At 58.1% G+C, this 18,531-nt stretch overlaps 1 protein-coding gene across 2 annotated transcripts; it reads right to left on the bottom strand.

The window, feature by feature from the left end:
* Window positions 1-1,384: 1,384 nt before the first annotated feature.
* Window positions 1,385-17,549, bottom strand: RARG (retinoic acid receptor gamma). 2 transcript variants are annotated; one of them, XM_068970180.1, is made up of 8 exons: window positions 17,366-17,549; window positions 6,159-6,307; window positions 5,810-5,951; window positions 4,985-5,145; window positions 4,613-4,789; window positions 4,028-4,232; window positions 3,255-3,413; window positions 1,385-2,581 (listed from the first exon to the last, which is right to left on the bottom strand). In XM_068970180.1, the coding sequence occupies exons 1-8, from the start codon at window positions 17,547-17,549 to the stop codon at window positions 2,382-2,384; spliced, it is 1,377 nt and encodes a 458-aa protein (XP_068826281.1). In that variant the 3' UTR covers window positions 1,385-2,381. The 2 variants fall into 2 exon arrangements, with proteins under 2 accessions (XP_068826281.1, XP_068826282.1); XM_068970181.1 differs by lacking the exon at window positions 17,366-17,549 and adding an exon at window positions 10,604-10,754.
* Between the last annotated feature and the right edge of the window lie 982 nt (window positions 17,550-18,531).

The following is an 18,531-nucleotide window of genomic DNA, read 5'->3' as shown; positions in this document are numbered from 1 at the left end:
ATCCAGATGCTGGAAAGTTGGGAGACATTGGCACAGGGCCAGGCTCAAAGGATGAGGTTGGGAGTCCAAGGAGTCAAACGGTGGAGCCTGGGATGGGGGTGGCAGAAGTGAACTGGGCAAAAATGAGCACCCGCATGGCAGCTGGAGTCGGGCAAGGACGAGGCTGCCAGGAAAAGAGGTCGAGGCCCGCAGCTGACCACAGGGAGTTTTAAGAAGGAACTGCACGTGATGTCCATTCACAGGTCTGTCTCCTCTACTGTGCAGGGACCACAGAGCCCATCTCCTGGCAGGGTGTTCAGTGAGCATCAAGTGGGTGGGAGGGGTGTAGCTGCCAGAGGAGCAACTGGGGAGAAGGGGGTCCTCCTCTGGGTGGGCTTCAGCCAGCCTCTGGCTCTCAGACCTCTTGCCCTTCCCCCACAACCGGCGTTGCCACAGCAATGACCCCTCCTTCCCTACAGGCCCTGTGGTTTCCTCTAGAGCTTCTTTCACTTTCTTCTTCTGCTTTCCGCCCCCTCCTCTTGTCCCCTACTCCCACATCCTCAACCTCTCTCCCCTATGTGCACAGGTCCTCAGGAGACAGCCAAGCACAGGTAGGCAAGGCACTATCCCAGGGAAGAAGGGAGGGGTGGGTGTTGATGGGGAGTCATAGGGGTCCAGGGAGAGTCCAGGGACGCAGTGGCAGAGGTCAAAGGCAGTGGGGCTGAGGTTGGGGTGCTGCAGGGGCTACAGCATGCAGGGGCAAGGAGAGGAATTAGGACAGAAGGTAACAGTGGGGTCGTGGAGGGCAAGCAGGGTCATGGAGAGAAGGGTGGGCTCAGAAAGTATAGACGGATTGACTCAGAAGGTGATCCTGGGATCACGGGGGTAGAGGGGGTGGCACGGCTCATGGGGTGAGGGGTTGGCGTAAAACAGACACACTATAACTGAGATGTGCACCGTGCTTTTCTTCTGGGGCCAGGGACCCTCCTGAGAACCAAATGAATTGGCAACGACCCCCTCCACAGAGAAGGGCAGATGTGCACGTCTAAAGAACTGGGGGTGGGGACAGCTTTAAGACCTCTGAGGCCCAGCACCTTCCTGGAGGTTCACAAAGTCCAATCTAAGGGCCCTCGCCTGGTGAACATGGGAGGCCCAGACACTCAGAATGGACCCTTGGGGACTCCCTTTGGGTCCCCCTCCCACCACACCCACCCAGTGCATCTCATCCTATTTCCCAGTTGCCCTAAGAAGCCTGCATAATCCACCCTCCTCATCCAGTCCCTCTCCAGATCACCTAGTTGCTTCCCCCTCACCCCAGGGAGCCACATTACATGAGTTTCCATCACTTTATTTTGCAAAAATAGAAAACTCAGCAATATGCGATACAGCGGGGCGGGGGTGGGGGGTGGAGGAGAAATGTAAACAGAGGGGAGGGGACAGCACCCGGACCCCCCAGAGAAAAAGGGGAGCCAGTGGGAATCTTATTTGGCAGCTAAATACAAACTGGGGATTGGAGGAAGGGAGGGGTCACAGGGGCCCTGGGCTCCCCCTCCCAAGTCCCCTGGAGGAAGGGGTCAATTCCAGGGTGTAAACAAAAGCTAATAAATAAATAGAGGCTTCCTCTGGGTCAGGGCGGGATCAGCTAAGCAGTGCCCACCCCACCTCTCCCTGGGCCAAGCTGCTCTGGGGGGTCAAGGGGGAAGGCACTAGGGGGAGAGGGATCCCCTGGTCCCTCTGTAGTGTAAGAGGGTCCCTGCCCCAAGGCTGAGATGAGGGGCAGGGGGGGCCCAAGGCACGTGACAGGGCTGGGGGAGGGGCTTGTAACGGAGGCCCCATTGAAGAGGTGCGGAGCGATCCACATCTGTCCCTTTCACCTTCTGCCCCCCCAACAGAAATGCAGGGCCCGGGCTGCCCCACTCTGACCTGGCATGAGGATGGGGCACAGCGGGCAGGATGCACCTTAGGCACCAAGGACAGGGGCAAGAGGGTGGGCTCAGCCCTCCCCCTACGGGCCCCTTTTGGTCTCTAGTGTTCCTGTTTGCTCCCAGAGGCCTAAGCACCCAGCAGAGGAAGGGGCTGTGGAATGAAGGGTCTTCCTCCTGCCCTGGGGAGCCTGGACCCTGGTGTCTGAGGGGCAGTGCTAAGATTTCAGAGTCCAAACCCAGGCTCACCCCTCTGCCCTCTCTCCTGGAGGGAATAGGGCAGGCCCCCAGGACTGGAGAGGGAGCCGGTTAGAGCAAAATGGGGATGAACACAGAGGCACCCCTGGAAACTTTGGCAAAAACAAGGAGCTCATTGGAAGGGGTGGGGAGAGGGCAGAGCAGGTCCTCCCCCAGCCACTGGCGGTGTCTGGGAGATGGTCAGTCTGCTGCCTGGAGCCCCAACCCCCAAGGCAGGGGAAGTCAGAGACCCTGGTCAGGATGGGGGCTGCGGCCCCCTCTGCCCTGGCCCCCGGGAACCTCATCCTCGCTGGAGGCCTTGGGGTGAGGGCCAGGCTGCGAGGAGTCGTCCTCAAACATTTCGGGGTTCTCCAGCATTTCTCGGATCAGGGGAGGCATCGGGCCTGGAATCTCCATCTTCAGGGTAATGGCCCTTTCTGCTCCTGCAGTGGAGGAACAAGGAGGTTCAGGGGGGCTGAGGTACAGCCCCTACAGCGGCCTCCCTAACTCTGCTTGACTGCCCTCTGGGGGCTCCCAGCACAGGCCTGTTACCTCTGTCTGCCTCTTTCTCACCCTCTTTCTACTGTAGAGCTCCTGGGGACCACTCCTCTGCCTGGAGACTCTGCCTGTCTTCTCTGCCAAGCCCACTGCCCATCCTTCCTTTCAGGCTGTCTCCTCCAAAATCACACAGTGCCCACTTTCCAGCCACACACCCTGGACCCCCTCCGTCAGCCCATGGCTTGCCAGCTGCTCTTAGGGCTGTTCTCAATAACATTTATCACTAGGACTAAGCCTCATTAAACACTGTCTGCCAGGCATACAATCAACCTTCCTATGATGATGGAAACATCTCCTCCATCCAGGGCAGGAGGCACTGAACTTTATAACTCAGCACAGCTGTAAGCCTGTTGTGTGTTAGCTTGTTTCATCCTCACAAACAGAAAAACAAGGTTCAAAAAGGAAAGGTATTTTGCACCAAGTGTTCCCACTAGCATGTAGCGGAGCGAGGATGCCAGTGCAGGCTGCCTGATTCTAACCCACTCTGCTCTTGTCTCTGCCTGACCTGGGAGACTGGCAGCTCCAAGAAGACAGAGGGGAGGCTTGCTCCCGACTAACCCTTGGTGCTGATGCCCCGGAGGTCAGTGATCTTCATGAGCATCCTGGGGAACATGTAGGGCTGACTGGGCCGCCGGCGCCGGGCATAGAGCCTCAGGGCTTCGAGCAGCGGTTCCTGCAGCTTGTCCACTTTCTCAGGCTCCTCCAGGTCCATGCGGTCTTTGGGGATACGCACAGGTGAGTGAGAGAGATGTGGAAGACAGTGATGAGTGGCTGATCCCAAGGAGTCCTGCCCTATGGCCCTCCAGGCCCCAAACCTGACCATGAGCCCCATTCAGACCATCTCCCCTGCTCCAATCCCTATACCATCCCTCTCTGGCAAGAGGCTTTCTCTGGTAAATCACTCCTGCCCAGGGCTTCCCTGGTGGCTCAGTCGATAAAAGAATCTGCCCGCAATGCAGGAGACCTGGCGGGAGACTTGGGAAGATCCCTTGGAGGAGGGCATGGCAACCCACTCCAGTATTCTTGCCTGGAGAATCCCTATGGACAGAGGAGCCTGACGGGCTACAGTCCATCGGGTCGCAAAGAGTCAGACTTGACTGAGTGACTAAGCACAGACCTCTATGTCAGCACTAGTACCAGGGGTCTCCGCAGCTCCCTGCCCCCTGTCCCGGCTCTCCCTGTCTTCTCTTTTCTTGTTCCAGGCTGCTGGGCAGTCTGTAACCGGAGCTGAGGAGTCCGGGGTGGGACCAAGGTCTCCAGCCAGGCTGGAGATCAGGTGTGGGGTGCGGTGGGAAAGTAATCTGAGTCAGCGCCAGGGGGCGCCCCCGCACCTCCGCAGATGAGGCAGATGGCGCTGAGCAGGCCTGTCTCTGTGTCGTCCATCTCCAGCGGCAGGAGCTGCCCAGCGAAGGCAAAGACGAGGTCTGTGAGGGGCCCGAAGCCGGCGTTGTGCATCTGAGTCCGGTTCAGGGTCAGCCCATCGGAGAAGGTCATAGTGTCCTGCTCTGGGGTGTACCTTGTGCAGATCCGCAGCATCTGGAGGTGGGGGGAGGGTTAGTGCTGTCTCTGGGAAGGAGCGCACAGGTGGGAGGGGAAAGAGCATGAGGTGCAGGTAAAAAGCCAGGCAGTTAGGTACTAGAGGAGGGCCACCTAAAGCAGGCAGGAGAAGGAAGGCAGACGGAGGGTCCGAAGTCGGGGGAAGAAAAGAGAAGTCAGAAGGTAGGGCATGCAGAAGTCTAGGATCAGATCTCAGGGGCAGAGATTAAGACAAGAAACAGCTTAGGTTTCGAGGGTATCTGGTGGAGTCCCAGATTGGAGCGGGGAACAGAGATAACGAAATCTTTGTGTGGACCAACTCCATGGTCTCGTCTGAGGGTCAGGCTCTGATGGAAGACAGGGCCCAGGGTTTAACTCACCAGGATGTCCAGGCAGGCGGCCTTGAGCAGAGTGATCTGGTCAGCAATGCTGAGACCGGTGAAGCCAGGTAACCGCTTGGCAAACTCCACGATCTTGATGATGCACTTGGTGGCCAGCTCACTGAACTTGTCCCACAGCCCCAGATCCAGCTGCACCCGGTGGTCTGCACTGGAGTTCTGCAGCAACAGCAGGTTAGAAAGCAAACGAAGGCTCGTCCGGGGGGCTGTCTTCCTTTTGCCAAGACCCCTGGCTCTCCCTCTGCATCCAGATGCCCGCGTTGTCAGCACCAGACCACGGCCTCCAACACCACCCCCACCCAGTCACCAAAGTCAGCGGTCCCTGCCTGCACCATGGCCCTGCCCACTCCTCACCGTGGTGTACTTGCCCAGCTGGCAGAGCGAGGGGAAGGTCTCCTGATGGGCCTTGCTGACCTTGGTGATGAGCTCTTCTAACTGGGGGCTCAGCTCATAGCTGTCAAGCGACCCTTCTTCCTTTACCTCTTTCTTCTTCTTGTTCCGATCATTCCGAACGGCTTGGGGGCAGAGGCAGATTGGAGAGGGTCAGGACTCTCAGAATCTCCCTCCCGTATCCCCTCTCACGCTAACTCAATACACTGGAGATCATCCATTCCCTGGGACCCTAGGGCAGGGCCTCGGGTTCTGTCTCCTGCACTAGCTCCCATTCCCAGGCTGGCTCTCCCCAGCCCCACCCAGGGCCTGCAGCCCCTACTCCCTCCCCAGGCCATTCGGCTCCATCCTGCCCTTCCTGTCACCCTGCAGGAGCTGGGGAGGGGGGGCAGGATATGCAGGCGGCAGGATATCCACTTATAGCCTTGGCAGCACAATGGTGCAGGGGAGGGGGGGGGCACCCCAGATCCACCTCAGGCTCATTGCTGGGAGCAGGGGAGGGGACTGGCAAGCCCCCCAACTTGCCCATGAAATAAGGAATGTGCAATGGTAACCCCCATTCCCTCATTCAGAGGAAGGGTTAAGCTCTGAGAAGAGGGAATGGGAAGGGGTGGGGTCTCCTGGGTGAATGGAACTAATCAAATAGGACTGGCCCGGGAGGAGGCAGCACTCCAGGGCGGCTGGAGGCTGATCGCAGAGGTCAGGAAAGTGGGGGCGGCCAGTGGGAAGAGGGTGGCAGCCACAGGCTAGGATAGGAGTGCTCCTGCCCAGGCAGGCCTAAGGGCCTACCTTCCTTGGACATGCCAACTTCAAAGCATTTCTGTAGCCGGCAGTACTGGCAACGATTCCGGGTCACCTTGTTGATGATACAGTTTTTGTCGCGGTGACATGTGTACACCATGTTCTTCTGGATGCTGCGACGGAAGAAGCCCTGGGGTTGGGGGTTGGGGGGAGGGTCAGTGAAGCAGGATGCTGGGAGTATCAGCCTCTCTCAGGCCTTGCAGGAGGTCCCAGGCTCAACCCCCGTCTGTGCAAAGCAGCATCCCTCCCACCCCAGAGGGATACCCACCCACACAGTCTCTGATCTCACCCAGTCAACTCTGGATGCCCAACGCATCCACATCCACCCCATACACACCTTGCAGCCTTCACAAGAGCTGACCCCATAGTGGTAGCCAGAGGACTTGTCATTGCACACGAAGCACGGCTTGTAGACCCGGGGAGGTGGAGGGGGTGAGGGCGAGCTTGGCACCATCTCCTCTGAGCTAGTGCTCTGCGTCTCCACCGCTGGGGAGAAGCAGTGATATGAGGGTCAGGGGAGAAGCCCCACCTCAGATCTCTAGGCATCCTCCTCAGATACACACCCCACATTCCCACTTCTTCCTCTGGCTCGGCGATGACACCATTGCCACCACATTGATTTAAAGTCCCAACAACCCATATACTGCCCCAGAGTAAACACTTTCAGAAACCCTCAAATGACTACTATTACCTCCCAACCTGGCCATCTCCCCCTATAATAATGTCCTATACAACTGCTCAATTCTCCAAATTCTGGGTCCAAGCCATCCTGGAAGTTAAATTCTCTGGGCCTCAGTTTGCCCAGCTACAAAGTGGGTGTGTAAAGGGGTATTGTCCTGTGGTTCTGAACTCTCTAGTCACTCCTTCTCACATTGGGTCCCTGTCAGTAGACGCCCTCCTACCCTTCTCCTGCTCAAGAGGCCACACATCTGGGGGTGAAGAGGCAATTCCAGGTCACCTGTGGCTATCATCTGGCTAAATCACCTGCTAGGAGACTCAGAAGGTAGAAGAGAACCTCATCCTCTCTCAAGCAGTACAGGGTAGACATTCCTGGATCTTCCCCCCACCCTCAATGTGCGTGTGCGTGTGCAGTCTCTGCGCCCCCATGGACTGTAGCACGCCAGGCTCCTCTGTCCATGGAATTTTCCAGGCAAGAATACTGAATGGGGTTTTCATTTCCTTCTCCAGTCCCCCCTCAAACCATCCCCCAAATAACCACCAATGTCCTTTTCCCTAGAAACTACTGAGACAGTGAAGCAAATGGGACGCAGGGACTGGGAAAGTAGGTTAGGGCACATGCAAAAGCCATATTTTACAGCTGAAGAAATAGAGGCCTATGGAGGGATGGGGCCGGCCCAGTGCCACACTGCCAGTTATGGGGGTGGGGAGGGCGTGCGGGGAGTAAGCAGCAGCGGGGAGCGGAAGATCTCAGGTCTAGATCTAACTGGCCAGGCCAGGAGTGAGAGAAGTTAGGAAAGGGAGACAGGTATTTGCTCAGATTCTCAGGTCTAGAAGTTGTTGGGGGTGTAGCAAACCAGAAGTCAGGTAACAGTGGGTTGTAACCAGGGTTGATACGGGAGGGGAGTACCTCTGGTCCCTCTCTGAGCTATGTCTTCACTCCTAAACCTCCCCTGCAAAAGCCACACACTGCTCAAAAAAGATTTCACCCCATGCCACGCAAGGAGTTTGTGGGGAGGACACCCTCTTTTTAGGAGGCTGCTGAGTAAACCTCTTTTTGAGTGTGTGGTTGGTCTTCAGAGGGTGGAAAAAAAAAAATCTATAAATTATTCAATCTGTAGGACCAGTTGCCCAAACCTGGAAGGCCTAAGTTAATGCAAGAAAACCCTAAAACCTAACGAGTGTCCCTTGCTTGCACCCACCTCATAAACACCTTCTTCCTTCTAACCTGCTGTAGCCCATCTGGTCAGAAGTCCATCCAGGCTGCCAGAAGGACAGAAAGGACTGGGATGCCAGGATGCTGGGGTTCCGGATTAGCTCCACCCTCCCCACCGGAGGGAAGCCCTCCCCACCCCCCAACACACACAGACACTCAATTAGCATAAGAATCCAGCTAGAGTGAGATTCCCCAATGAAAAAGGAGAGCGAGGAGTAGAGGATAGGAGGGTGCCTGAAGTCTATTCAGGACCAGGCGGGAGATGGAGGCGGGGGCTGGTGCTGGGAGATGGGGGGTGGGCTGGGATGCCTTTCTTTCAGGATGGCCCCGGTGTCTGAGGGCACATGTGCTGCCCACAGGCCAGTGCGTGGGGTGGTGCTTACCCGCACTGACGCCCTCCCTGCCCGCAGAGCGCTGCCTCATTTCCTCTCTTGCGAAAGGGCCTGGGTGCGGTCAGACTGGCATGGGCCCGTGCCAGCCAATCATGAGAGTGGGGGTGGCAGGGAGACAGGCCAGGGGCAGCTTTTCTCGTACTCAGGATACTGTGGTCCCTTCTCGGTACCCCTCTGACACACCCTCACCCTTGGACCCTAAAGTGCAGCCCGGTGGCTCTGGTCAATCTGGAGCAAAGGGCACAGGAAGGCTAAGTGGGTCAGCTCTGTTCGGATTCCTTTCTCAGCCCTGGGCAGAGACCCCACCATGACGATGCCTGGCCGGGCTAAGCAGGGGCCCCTGCTGCGGAGGAGGGGGGTGGGCTCTGGGTTTTTCTCCTTTTAAAGCCCAAATTGCTGAAATTGAGGAAATTCCTGGCCAGGCTGAGCGGAGCTTCAAACAAACTCTTTATAACCGGCTGTAAACACTCCCAGCTGCGAGGCCCAGGGCTGAGAAGCCCGGACTCACAATCTGACGACACACACCTCCTTGGAGACACTCTCACACATCAACAACACACAGGGCATAAAAGCAGGCACATTCTCAACCAGCTCCTATACCCCAGAGGGGACCTTGGCACAGAACACCCAGGTAGGCACATAGGCACATGCACTCCAGCCACACTGCGGAGGGGGATGCACAACACCCAGCATCCGCTTCCCAGCTGCAAGCAAGAAGCTCTGCCACCAGACAGACACCCGTGGCCTGCCAACGCAGCACCAGAATAGTAGAGCTGCCAAGCACTCGCAGACTCACCAAAGGACTTCTTTCCTTCCCTGGTCTAGACACACAGGTCTAAACTACTTTCCCTGAAAGTGTGTGGAGTAGGCCCAAACTCCCCCACCCAAGGCCCTAGAAGCCACAACTGTTGGTCCAAACTGACTTGCCAGCCAAGTCCCATGGGCTTCTCTGGGCCTGAAAAAAACCAGGTCCTTGCCGGGTCCCTGCAAGAACCCTTCCTGGGAGATTCTTTCCATCTCAGTATATTGCCCAACATACTCCAAATCCCCATCCTATCCGACCATGAGCAGAAAGCTAAGAATTCACAAGGATTTGGTTTGGTGCAAGGCACTAGTTCATGTTTTCTCCGCCCTTTAAATGCTACACTTTTCTTCTTTCTTGCCCCACCCCACAGTTCGGTCTCCTATTTGCCACCTCCCTTTTCCAGTCTCCCAGTTGTTAAATCTGAGCAGCTCTGCCCTGCAACCAACAGACCCAAAAAAAAAAAAAGCGATCTCGTAAACAGCGCTGCCGTGTGCCAAGGAGCGAGGCGCGTTGGCGGGGGCTCAGTGACCCCGCGCGCACACTCCCCTAGCGCCCGCCGCCCGCCCCTTCCCAGAGTGCCCCCCAGTCCCGCATCCCCGGGCTGGAGCGCCGTCCCAGCCCCGGGGAACTTCGGGGGTGTTCCAGGCTCCCCTCCCAGCTCCTCCCCACTCCCCCCCACCCCCGCCAGGCACTTCGGCCCGGGCTTCAAAGCCGCCTCTCATCTGGACTTCATTTTTACTGCCTCTCAGTCCCCGGCTTTTTATTACCGCTCTGGAAAGGGGTTCCAGGGCCCCAGGCCTGGCATCTCCCATTTCACAGAGAGGGAAAGATGTGTATTTGGGGACCCAGGAGTCCTGCTTCCCCGGCCGCTGCTACCTCCAGGCCCCTCCTCACCATACACAAACTTTGCTTGAAACTTTTCCCTTCCTACTGAAGTTGTGGGCTGGAGCCATAGGAAAAAGTGCACACAACCCTATACACATTTCCTAACATTTCTTTTCTCAGTGGGGGAGGGGGGCGCCAGAACCCAATCTGGCCCCTTCCACCCCGCACACAGCACACCCAGAGGATGCACGCTCCAACACAGCCCTTTCCAAAACCGCCCCCGCAGCCACGCAGGGCACACGCCCTCCCGGCCTCACGCCACAAACAATTCCACACGGGGCCATTCGGACCTGCCAACGCAGGCGGAGGGTGATGCTGCGTGGAGAGACCCCTGCACCCACACTCGCACTGCCTAAGCTAGGCGCTGCACACTCCAGGAATGCCCACGCTTCGCAAACAATATATATATTTTTACACTCGCGACTTCCCACATGGACTTTACAAACGCCACCCACGGTCCTGGGTGCCATTGCCCTCTGGGTCCACGAACCTGCCGACCCAAACTACCAACGCACCTCGGCCTCTCCCTATCTCCGGGAACCCTGGAGGGGCATCAACCACAGGTCCTAGCTATATACCCACCATCGAAACCACACACACACTCCAAACACTACTACCCACACCCAAAGGAGTCGCTGAGGCCCCCACTTTTAAAGGGCCAGTACTTCTCTTTCCTACACACCCGACCCTCACATGGAAACGGTCGGAATGCCCGCTTGCACCCCAGGTCCACCTTTTACACATGTAGAGCGAGAGCCGCTGCCTGTCCTGCACCCCACACCCCACCCCCAGGCTCGGGTACCTACACTGCAGACTGGCGGGTTGCGGCCAGGCAAAAGGCTCGAGTCCGGCGAAACAGGAGCTGCCGGCGGCTCTGCGCAGCAAGCCAGCCCCGGGTCCGCCTGCCCCGTACAGCCGTCGCGGACCCGGGGCAAACGTTTCCATGCAGTCGTACATCGCGACCCGGCTTGGAGGGAAGCTGGGTGCTGGGAACACCGAGAACCCGCGGCCGATTCCCCCTCCTCCCCCGGCGGCGCCCCGCTCCTGGAGGGGGGGAGGGGGAGGGCTAGCGTAGGGCGCCGGGCTGCATGGGGGGTAAGGGGTGGGCGGGGAAGAGGGGGATCCCCAGCAGGGGAAAGGGACTGGGCGGGGCGCAGAGCCGGGGCTGCCGCTCCAGCCGCGGTCTAGCTCACTCTGGGCGCCTCGGCAGCTAGCACTGGGGAGACCTTTTGTAAAAGCGAAGCCCAGAGGGGTGGGGGGTGGGGCTTAGAGAGCTAAGGGGGCCGGGCACCAAGATGAGCAGAGCTGGGAGTGGAGCGCACACATACACACACACACACACACTCGCACCGCCGCGCGCTTGCTTGCTTAAGACACACATCCGTGCATGCATTTATCTTGGCAGGTACCACGCATTTGCAAATATGCAATAGTGCACATGCATGTCTGCACGCGCATGAAATCAGAGGTGTACACACACGTTTTTGCAGACACACCTGGCTCGGGAGAATGCTTGCAAGGATTCTCTCTCTACAGCCGGGAGGCTTTGCAAGCTTTTGCACTCAGGCGCGTGCCCCGACCGGGAATGGGGGAAGGAGTGGAGGAACCAAGCACACGCATTTCCTTTCGAGTTGCCCCCTCCCCCCAACAGTCCTTTTTTTTTACACAAGTCTGTACAGGCAGGGGTTTCACGGAGGGCTGGGGAGAGGGGAACAAGGAGGTCCCCTGAGCGCGGCAGTTCTCCAGAGCCCAGGGACCTGCACTACCTCCACCCCCTCATTCCCAGGCCTGGCTCCTCCCTCTCCCTCCGCGCGCGCGCCGCAGGGCCGAACAGTACATTCCTACGGCTGGGCGCGCGCGGCCTGCTCCTTCCTTCCCGTCCTCCCCCAACCCCGGTCCGAGGGCCGGAGCGCGCTCCCGCCGTGAACTCTCCGGGAACCCCCCTCGGGGCGGGTGGCCGGGCGCGCTCACCTCCCCCTGACCCGGCCCCGCCCCACCCCGCCCAGGCCTCAGCCAGCGCCGCCGCGGAGTCCCCCCGCCCTTCTGCGCAGCCGGAGTCTACCCCTCCTAGCCCGAGCGGTCCTCCCTCCGCCGCGGCCCGGGTCGCCTCCCTCCGAGTCCCCCAAGGCCCGTCCCGGGGCTGACGTTCCCGGAGCGCCTCCACTGCCTCTCCCAGCGGCCCTTCCTCGAAACTGACATCACTTGTAGGGCGCAAGGCTGCTCCCACCGTGCCGACTGCGTTCAGACCACACTGCCCTCCTGAGTGCCAACTCCCCTCCCCCAGAGTGCCAATGCCCCCAAGTGCCCAGTGCCCCTCTCAGCAATAACTGCGGGTCTGGTCGGTAGCTGTTCTCAAAGCCATTCGATACCCCCACCAATGGCAAACTGCCCCTTCTTCCCTTTGGTGCCACATGTAGTGCCCTTCGGATCTCCGAGGGCCGCCCCACTCCTTCCTCGCGGGCCCCTTCCGGGCACTGAGCGCCCTCGCCCGGCGGAGAAGAGGGTGAGGGGGCGGGGGTTTGGCCACGTCAAGAGTTTGCCCTCGCCGGGCCGGGCCGACTCGGGGACCCTGGCCCCGGGACAGCGCCAGCGGCGGCGACTCCCGGAAACCGCCCCCTCCTCCGCGCCCCGCCCGCCGCCCGGCCGCCCGGCGGGCCGGCCCAGCCGGCTCTGTCAGCGCCGCTCACACGGGGAGCGCCGGGGGAACAGGAGCGGCGCCCGGCCCGGCCCATTCCCCCGCCCGGTGGCGGTGGCCGGGCCAGGGCGGGGCGCGCTTTTCTAAGAATCTGTTGTACCGGGTGGGGGGCACACTGGGGTGCCGCTGGAGTGGGGCGCCAGTTTGGAAGAATAAAGAGCAGGAAGGGGTGCCAGAGTAGGCGAGGGAAGGGAAGACAGGCGCGGAGGAGGGGCCGGGGTGGCTGCCGGGGACTGAAGGGGGCTGGGCTGGGAAGGAGGGCCTGGTTGGCGGATGGGGGAGTCTGGGGTGGCAGGGCCGACTGGGGGGCTGGAAGCAGGGATGAAGAGGGAGTGTATTGGTCTTTTCCAGTTCAGCCTGCCTGAGCTCCCAGTTCTTGCCCTCAACCCCAAATACGCCATCTCTGGATGCAGCCATTCCCCACGAAGAGAAAAAAGGGGTGACAGATTTCTGATTCAGAACCTGGCCAGTGGCAAACACATCAATTAAGTGCAAAATAAGGAGTACCCCCAAAATAAGGGGGGGAAAGCCCTGATTAGTCAACTCCAGGCTGCCAGTCTCCCCCACCCCACCCCACCCTTCCCCCTCAGAAATCTGAAAGGTCCCAATTAAGTCAGGCCTGCCTGGTTGGTAATTAGAACCAGAAGTGGCCAGGCCACAGTGAGGGGGGTTGGGAGTGGGGCACAGGAGGTGTGGGGGGAGGGCTCGGAGAAGTCATGAGTCCTCAATAGCCCCCCTTTCTATTCACCAGATGCACCCCACTCCTCATCACCCCATCTGTGTGTGTTTCCCAAGCATTGCAGGGAGAGGGGTCCTTAGAAGGGACTAGGCAATGCGGTGTCAGGCCCACCCTAACCCCCAACCCCAACCCCCCATTCTAGACAGCCTCAGCCTTGAGGAGAAGGTAAAAGGATGGGGGAATCTAGTGCCCCCTCTTTTCCCCAAAGTCCCCCCAGCCCTTATTGCAGCAATTAGACCCATTAGCCTTCTAGCATTTCATGGGAACCAGATGTTCTCCACCAGCCTGGTGGGAGTATAAGGGGGGGCTGCTGCCTGACTCACCCCCGCCACCAAAGCGCACCCCTCCCAGCTGGAGCCCCACAAAGCATGGTCCCAGAGGCAAGGAAGAGTGTACCCGTCCCCCACTAATGAAGCCATTCACACTGAGCCTGGCATGGTCACCCCTCAGAGCCTCGACCACCCTGGAAAGGATGCATTTGGCCATCAAGGGGCTGTGGGGGGGCAGGGAGAGCTAGTTCCTTCTCTGCCTCTCTCCTTTGCTCCCCTCCTGCCACCTTCTGGAAGGGGCTTGAGGATAACTGGCTCTGAATTCCTCATGCTAAATTCTCCTTTTCTTCCAAAACCTTCCCCCAAAAAACTGAAGAGGGGGCATTTCAAAGCAGAGAAGGCCCCACCCGAAGGATAAGTCCTAACTTAGGACTCCCACCTGAAGGGTAGTGAATGGGAGGGGTCTCCGGAGGTGGGGGCAGCAGTGGAGCTGAGGGATAGGGAGGTGTGAATAGGACCGGGGCCCAAAGCAGGGCGGTGAGGAGCGCTGGGCAGGATGGGGGCTGGGACCGGGTAGGGGGCCAGGAGAGGGGGGTGCAGCCTGGGCCCCAGCGGCGGCGGCTCGCCCAGCTCCCCCCGCCAGAGAGGTTTCCTGTTGCAATCAAAGCCCCGTTTGTGTCGGCCTGGAGCTGGAGCTCGAGCCTGAGCAGGAGAGACCAGGAGGGGAGGGGAAGGAGGCAGTGGCTGGGGTTTTTTCCTGGAGGAGGCCTCGCTGCCGCCTGCTCACCACCAGGCCCGCCCGCTTAACAAGGCCCCTGGCCTCTCCCGGAGTCTGGGTTCTCTCTGTGTCTGCGCCTTCCAGCCTGTATATTTCCCTCTCCTCTTGTTTACGTCTCTGAGTCTCTCTTTTTCAGTTTCTTTTAAGTAGAGCTCATTTTCTTCCTGTGCCAGCCTGTCTTCAGTTTCTCCATGTCACTTGGTGTGGTGCAGCCTGGGCTCCGTGACCCAGAGACACTGTCACCAAGTTCAGAGGACAAGCAGGGCTAGGTCGTCAGGACACCAGCTATCTTCTAAAGAGGGGGAGGCGGGCAGGGCAGGCCTTCCCTTCCCTTCCCTTCCATCACACTCTGTTCCCTGCAGTCTTGATAAAACAAACATAGACCACACCAGTGGTCATAACACTGAGATGCACAGGGACACAGACACCAGGGTTTCATGTGTAATGAGTGAGCAAGCACACCCAAACCTTCGCGCATGTGTACACACACACACCCCTCCAGTTTTCCACACTTGCAGGCCTGTGCTCGCCTTGGCAGCACGTGTTCCCTTCTCCTGCCCTCCTCCAACAGGCGGTTCTGAGATACCTTACCCACTCAGGCCCCCGCGGCACCCCAGGAGATGAAACAAGACTGCCCTTCTCAACATTAGTGTCTCCAAGGTGCTGGGGACCCAGTGGTGGGATCCAGGAGCCAGCCCCGGGGCGAAGTTCCAGAATCCTTCACAGACCACCTTCCCTCCCGCAGACCAGCAGCAGAGGCTGAGGAAAGAGAGCCAGCCACCAAGTGAGCATGGCTTTGACTTAGGCCTCCAGTCCCCTTCCATTAGATGGCCCAGTCACAAAGGGAAGGGAAGGGAGATTACACTTTCCCCCTTCAGCCACTGCTGCCCCGCTGTGGGAGGTCTCTCAGACTCTCCCAGCTGCCTCCCTTTCCTCCACCACTAGGTGCTGCGAGTCCCACTCCCAGGTAGCTGTCTGGACCCAGGCCTTTCCCTCCTCCCCTCCCCACCGCCACCTCTCTGCCCAGGCCTGTCCCCCGCTGCCAGCCGCACCCTCCAGAGCTACCAGCCCAGGTTCTGGCTCCTCCCTTGGATTTCTTCTTTCAGCCCCCCTCCTTCAGGGCAGCTTTTGGGGATAGAGTTTAGTCTGACCCTTTCCCCTGCCTTGACCTCACTTTGAACCCTGACCTTGCTCTCCACGTGTCCAGGGCACAGGGACACATGGAGAACTTCCTGGGGGCTGGCTCCTGGCTCTCCGCACTCTCCCTGACACCATTCTCTCTTCTCAGCCTTCTACCCCTACTCTCTTAGTTGCCTCGGGAAACTTGGGAAAATCAAGTCCCAAGGGACTGAATTGTACTGCTCTTTGCAAGAAGGGCATTCATGTGGGAGGGTGGTTCCCTCCCACCTCCAAGACCCTGGGACAGATTCATGGGGTGCAAATGAGGTAGGGGAAGCCCAGCTGAGGTTTACAAAAAGGGGGGCTTTGTGCTCCCTCCTTCACCTGCATGCCACCCAAATAACCCCTGCTGGACTACAGACAGGCCACCAGCAGGCCTCACCAAACCCCAGACACACCGTCAGCAGCCCATGAAATACCACCTCACTCCTCACACTGACTCTTTGTTGCAACCCTGGAATTCTGTGTGTGAGCAGCGTCTCAGGGCCACACTGTGCATACAACTGCATATGGCCTTACACACACACACATACACACACACATGCCTTCTCTAGGTGAGCTTGCTCTTTCCAGCAGAGCTGCCAGCCCCAGTCCTGTCTAATCACCCCTTCACACACACACACACACACACACACACACACACACACACACACACACCCCTCCAAGTGCCAGCTCCTGAACACAGGCCCCTTCTCTCCACCTCTCTCTCTCTGAGCTTGTGGAGCTATAAGGGATGTATCTTTATCTTTTGGTCTTTTCTTCTCCCTCTCTGTTTCTCTCTCTGGAGCTGCCCCTCTGTCTATCACCTCCCCTCCTTTCCAGGTAGGACCTTCTCTGCACCAGCTCCCACGCTGACCCTCTATCCAACGGAGGCCAGCATCCTAGCCCTCCAGCTCCTGGGCATCCATGCCTGAAATGACCCTGGTGAGGAGGATCCACTCCCAAGAGGAAGGAGAGGGGACCCAGAGGGAAGAAGAGAGGCCTCAGCTTGCTGCTGTCAGCTTCACCCAAAGAGGGCAGGCCTGAGGGACAAGCAGGGATCTGCACAGCATGTGGGCACCGGGCCAGACCAGAGAGAGAGAGAGAGAGAGGAGTCCACAGCCCACATGGCTGGTGGAGAGGATGCTGCTGGGATGCCCCTCCATTTCCCCGGATTACTTATGAGACAAGAGCTACCTTCCTTGTGGCTATTTCCACCCTTCCCAGATGCAAGGGGCTTCCCAGGTGGCTCTGCTGGTAAAGAAAATCCACCTGCAATGTGGGAGACCCGGGTTCAATCCCTGGGTTGGGAAGATCCCCAGGAGAAGGGAATGGCTACCCACTCCAATATTCTGGCCTGGAGAATTCCATGGGGTCACAAAGAGTTGGACACGGACACTGAGCGACTTTCACTTAACTTAACCAGAAGCAAGAGGGAAGTTGCCTGACCCCAGACATCCCTGGGTACCTGGCACTAGATTCGGTTCCTCTTTTTTGCAGCCTCCCACTAATTCAGGACAATTTCACCTCTTGATCCAAGAGTCAGCAGATTGTCCTCCCAGGCTCCTCCACTTCACAGCCTGGCTCCCCACACCCCGCTACTGCAGGCAGGCAGCAGCCTCAGATTTCCCCAGACCCACCCTTGGCTGCCCATACAAAGAGGTTCTCCCTGCTAGTTGACTCGCTCAGGAGGCAATTTCAGAGTCCCAAATTTTAGGCATGCCACTTTCCCATCCTAGGTGTACAGAAGGACTCTCATTCGCAAAGATGTTCATTTGCTCCATATCCAAACCCCCTCATGGCTACTCCTTTAGATCAAAGCCCTAAGCCTGCCTGCCTTCCTAACGGGGACACCAGTTCTCTCTCATCCACCCACCAGTGCCCTCCTGTTTCCACTTGCCCTCATCCCCCACGATCCCTGAGACTCACACAGAGAGGCCATCTCCTTGGGGAGGTCAGGCTGGCCCAAGCCCCGGAAGCTAGGGCTCAGCATCTCGAAAGGTGGAGACCCTCTGAGTGCCCCTGGGAAGGCGAAGGGGAAGCCAGCCCCTGGGTAGCCAGAGCCAGGCCCCAGGGCACCAGGCACAAAGAGTCGCTCCTTATTGGTGGCCATGGCCGCTGCAGTGTGGGAGGCTGAGTCCCCTGGGGTCTGCTGTGGGCGGGGGACTTCTTCAGCCACAGCCCCCGCCCATGCCCACTGCCCTGGCCTGGGAGGCTCCGTGCCCGCCCTGCCTGGCCTGCTCACTGGGTCTCCAAGAGTCCTAAGGAGAAAGAAAGGAAAAGGAGGGATGAGAGAATGATCACTTTGAGGTTCCAAGCCCCATGACCCTCACCCAGCTAGTCTTTTCTCTCCTAGCTGCCACAGTTTGTACTGCTCAGGGCCCTCTGTACACAGTGGGGGACACAGGGTGGTAGCTGATGCAGGCTCAGAGAAACTCGCCCCGAAAGGGTAAACTAAGTTTACAAGGTGAATGAATGATAGCCTCTGGACTCACAGCAGAAAGGACTCCTAAGCTAGACCACTGAACACCATCATGGGCTGAACTCTTGATTTAACACTCACATCAATCCTGCGAAGTAGGAATTATGATTCCTATTTCACAGATGAGAAAACTGAGGTTAAGGGACTGATTAAAGGTCACATGGCTGTAAATGGTAGAGCCAAGATTCAAACTCTACCACTCTGGAGAAAGTGACCATATATGTTTTAACACTTTTATCAAAAAATGTTACACCTCTCTGAAACACAGATCCTGAAGCCAGACTATCTGAAATGATCCCTACCACTTCTGAACTGCAGGACCTCTGATGTATTAGCGTTACTTAATCTCTCTGGGCCTCAGTTTCCTTCTTTGCCGACTGTGAATAATAAGGCCCATTTCATAAGGTTATTACGAGGATTAAATTATTTATCATATGTAAAGTGTCTAGAATAACATAGGACACATACTAAATGCTTTGTGTATCTCGTGTTCTTTTTCCTTGTCCCTTCTCTTTCACCATACCTCCTTTAATTTGCACTCCTCTCTTTCCATCTTTCCTCAGTGCTCCCTCTCCAAGTTTCCCCTCCTAGTCTGTCTCTGTCTCCAATTATG

The sequence above is a fragment of the Capricornis sumatraensis genome, chromosome 4, assembly GCF_032405125.1.
Source record: "Capricornis sumatraensis isolate serow.1 chromosome 4, serow.2, whole genome shotgun sequence".
Classification (NCBI taxonomy): Eukaryota; Metazoa; Chordata; class Mammalia; order Artiodactyla; family Bovidae; genus Capricornis; species Capricornis sumatraensis.
The sequence above is the reverse complement of the archived record's forward strand: the minus strand, read 5'-3'. Positions and strand labels throughout refer to the sequence as shown.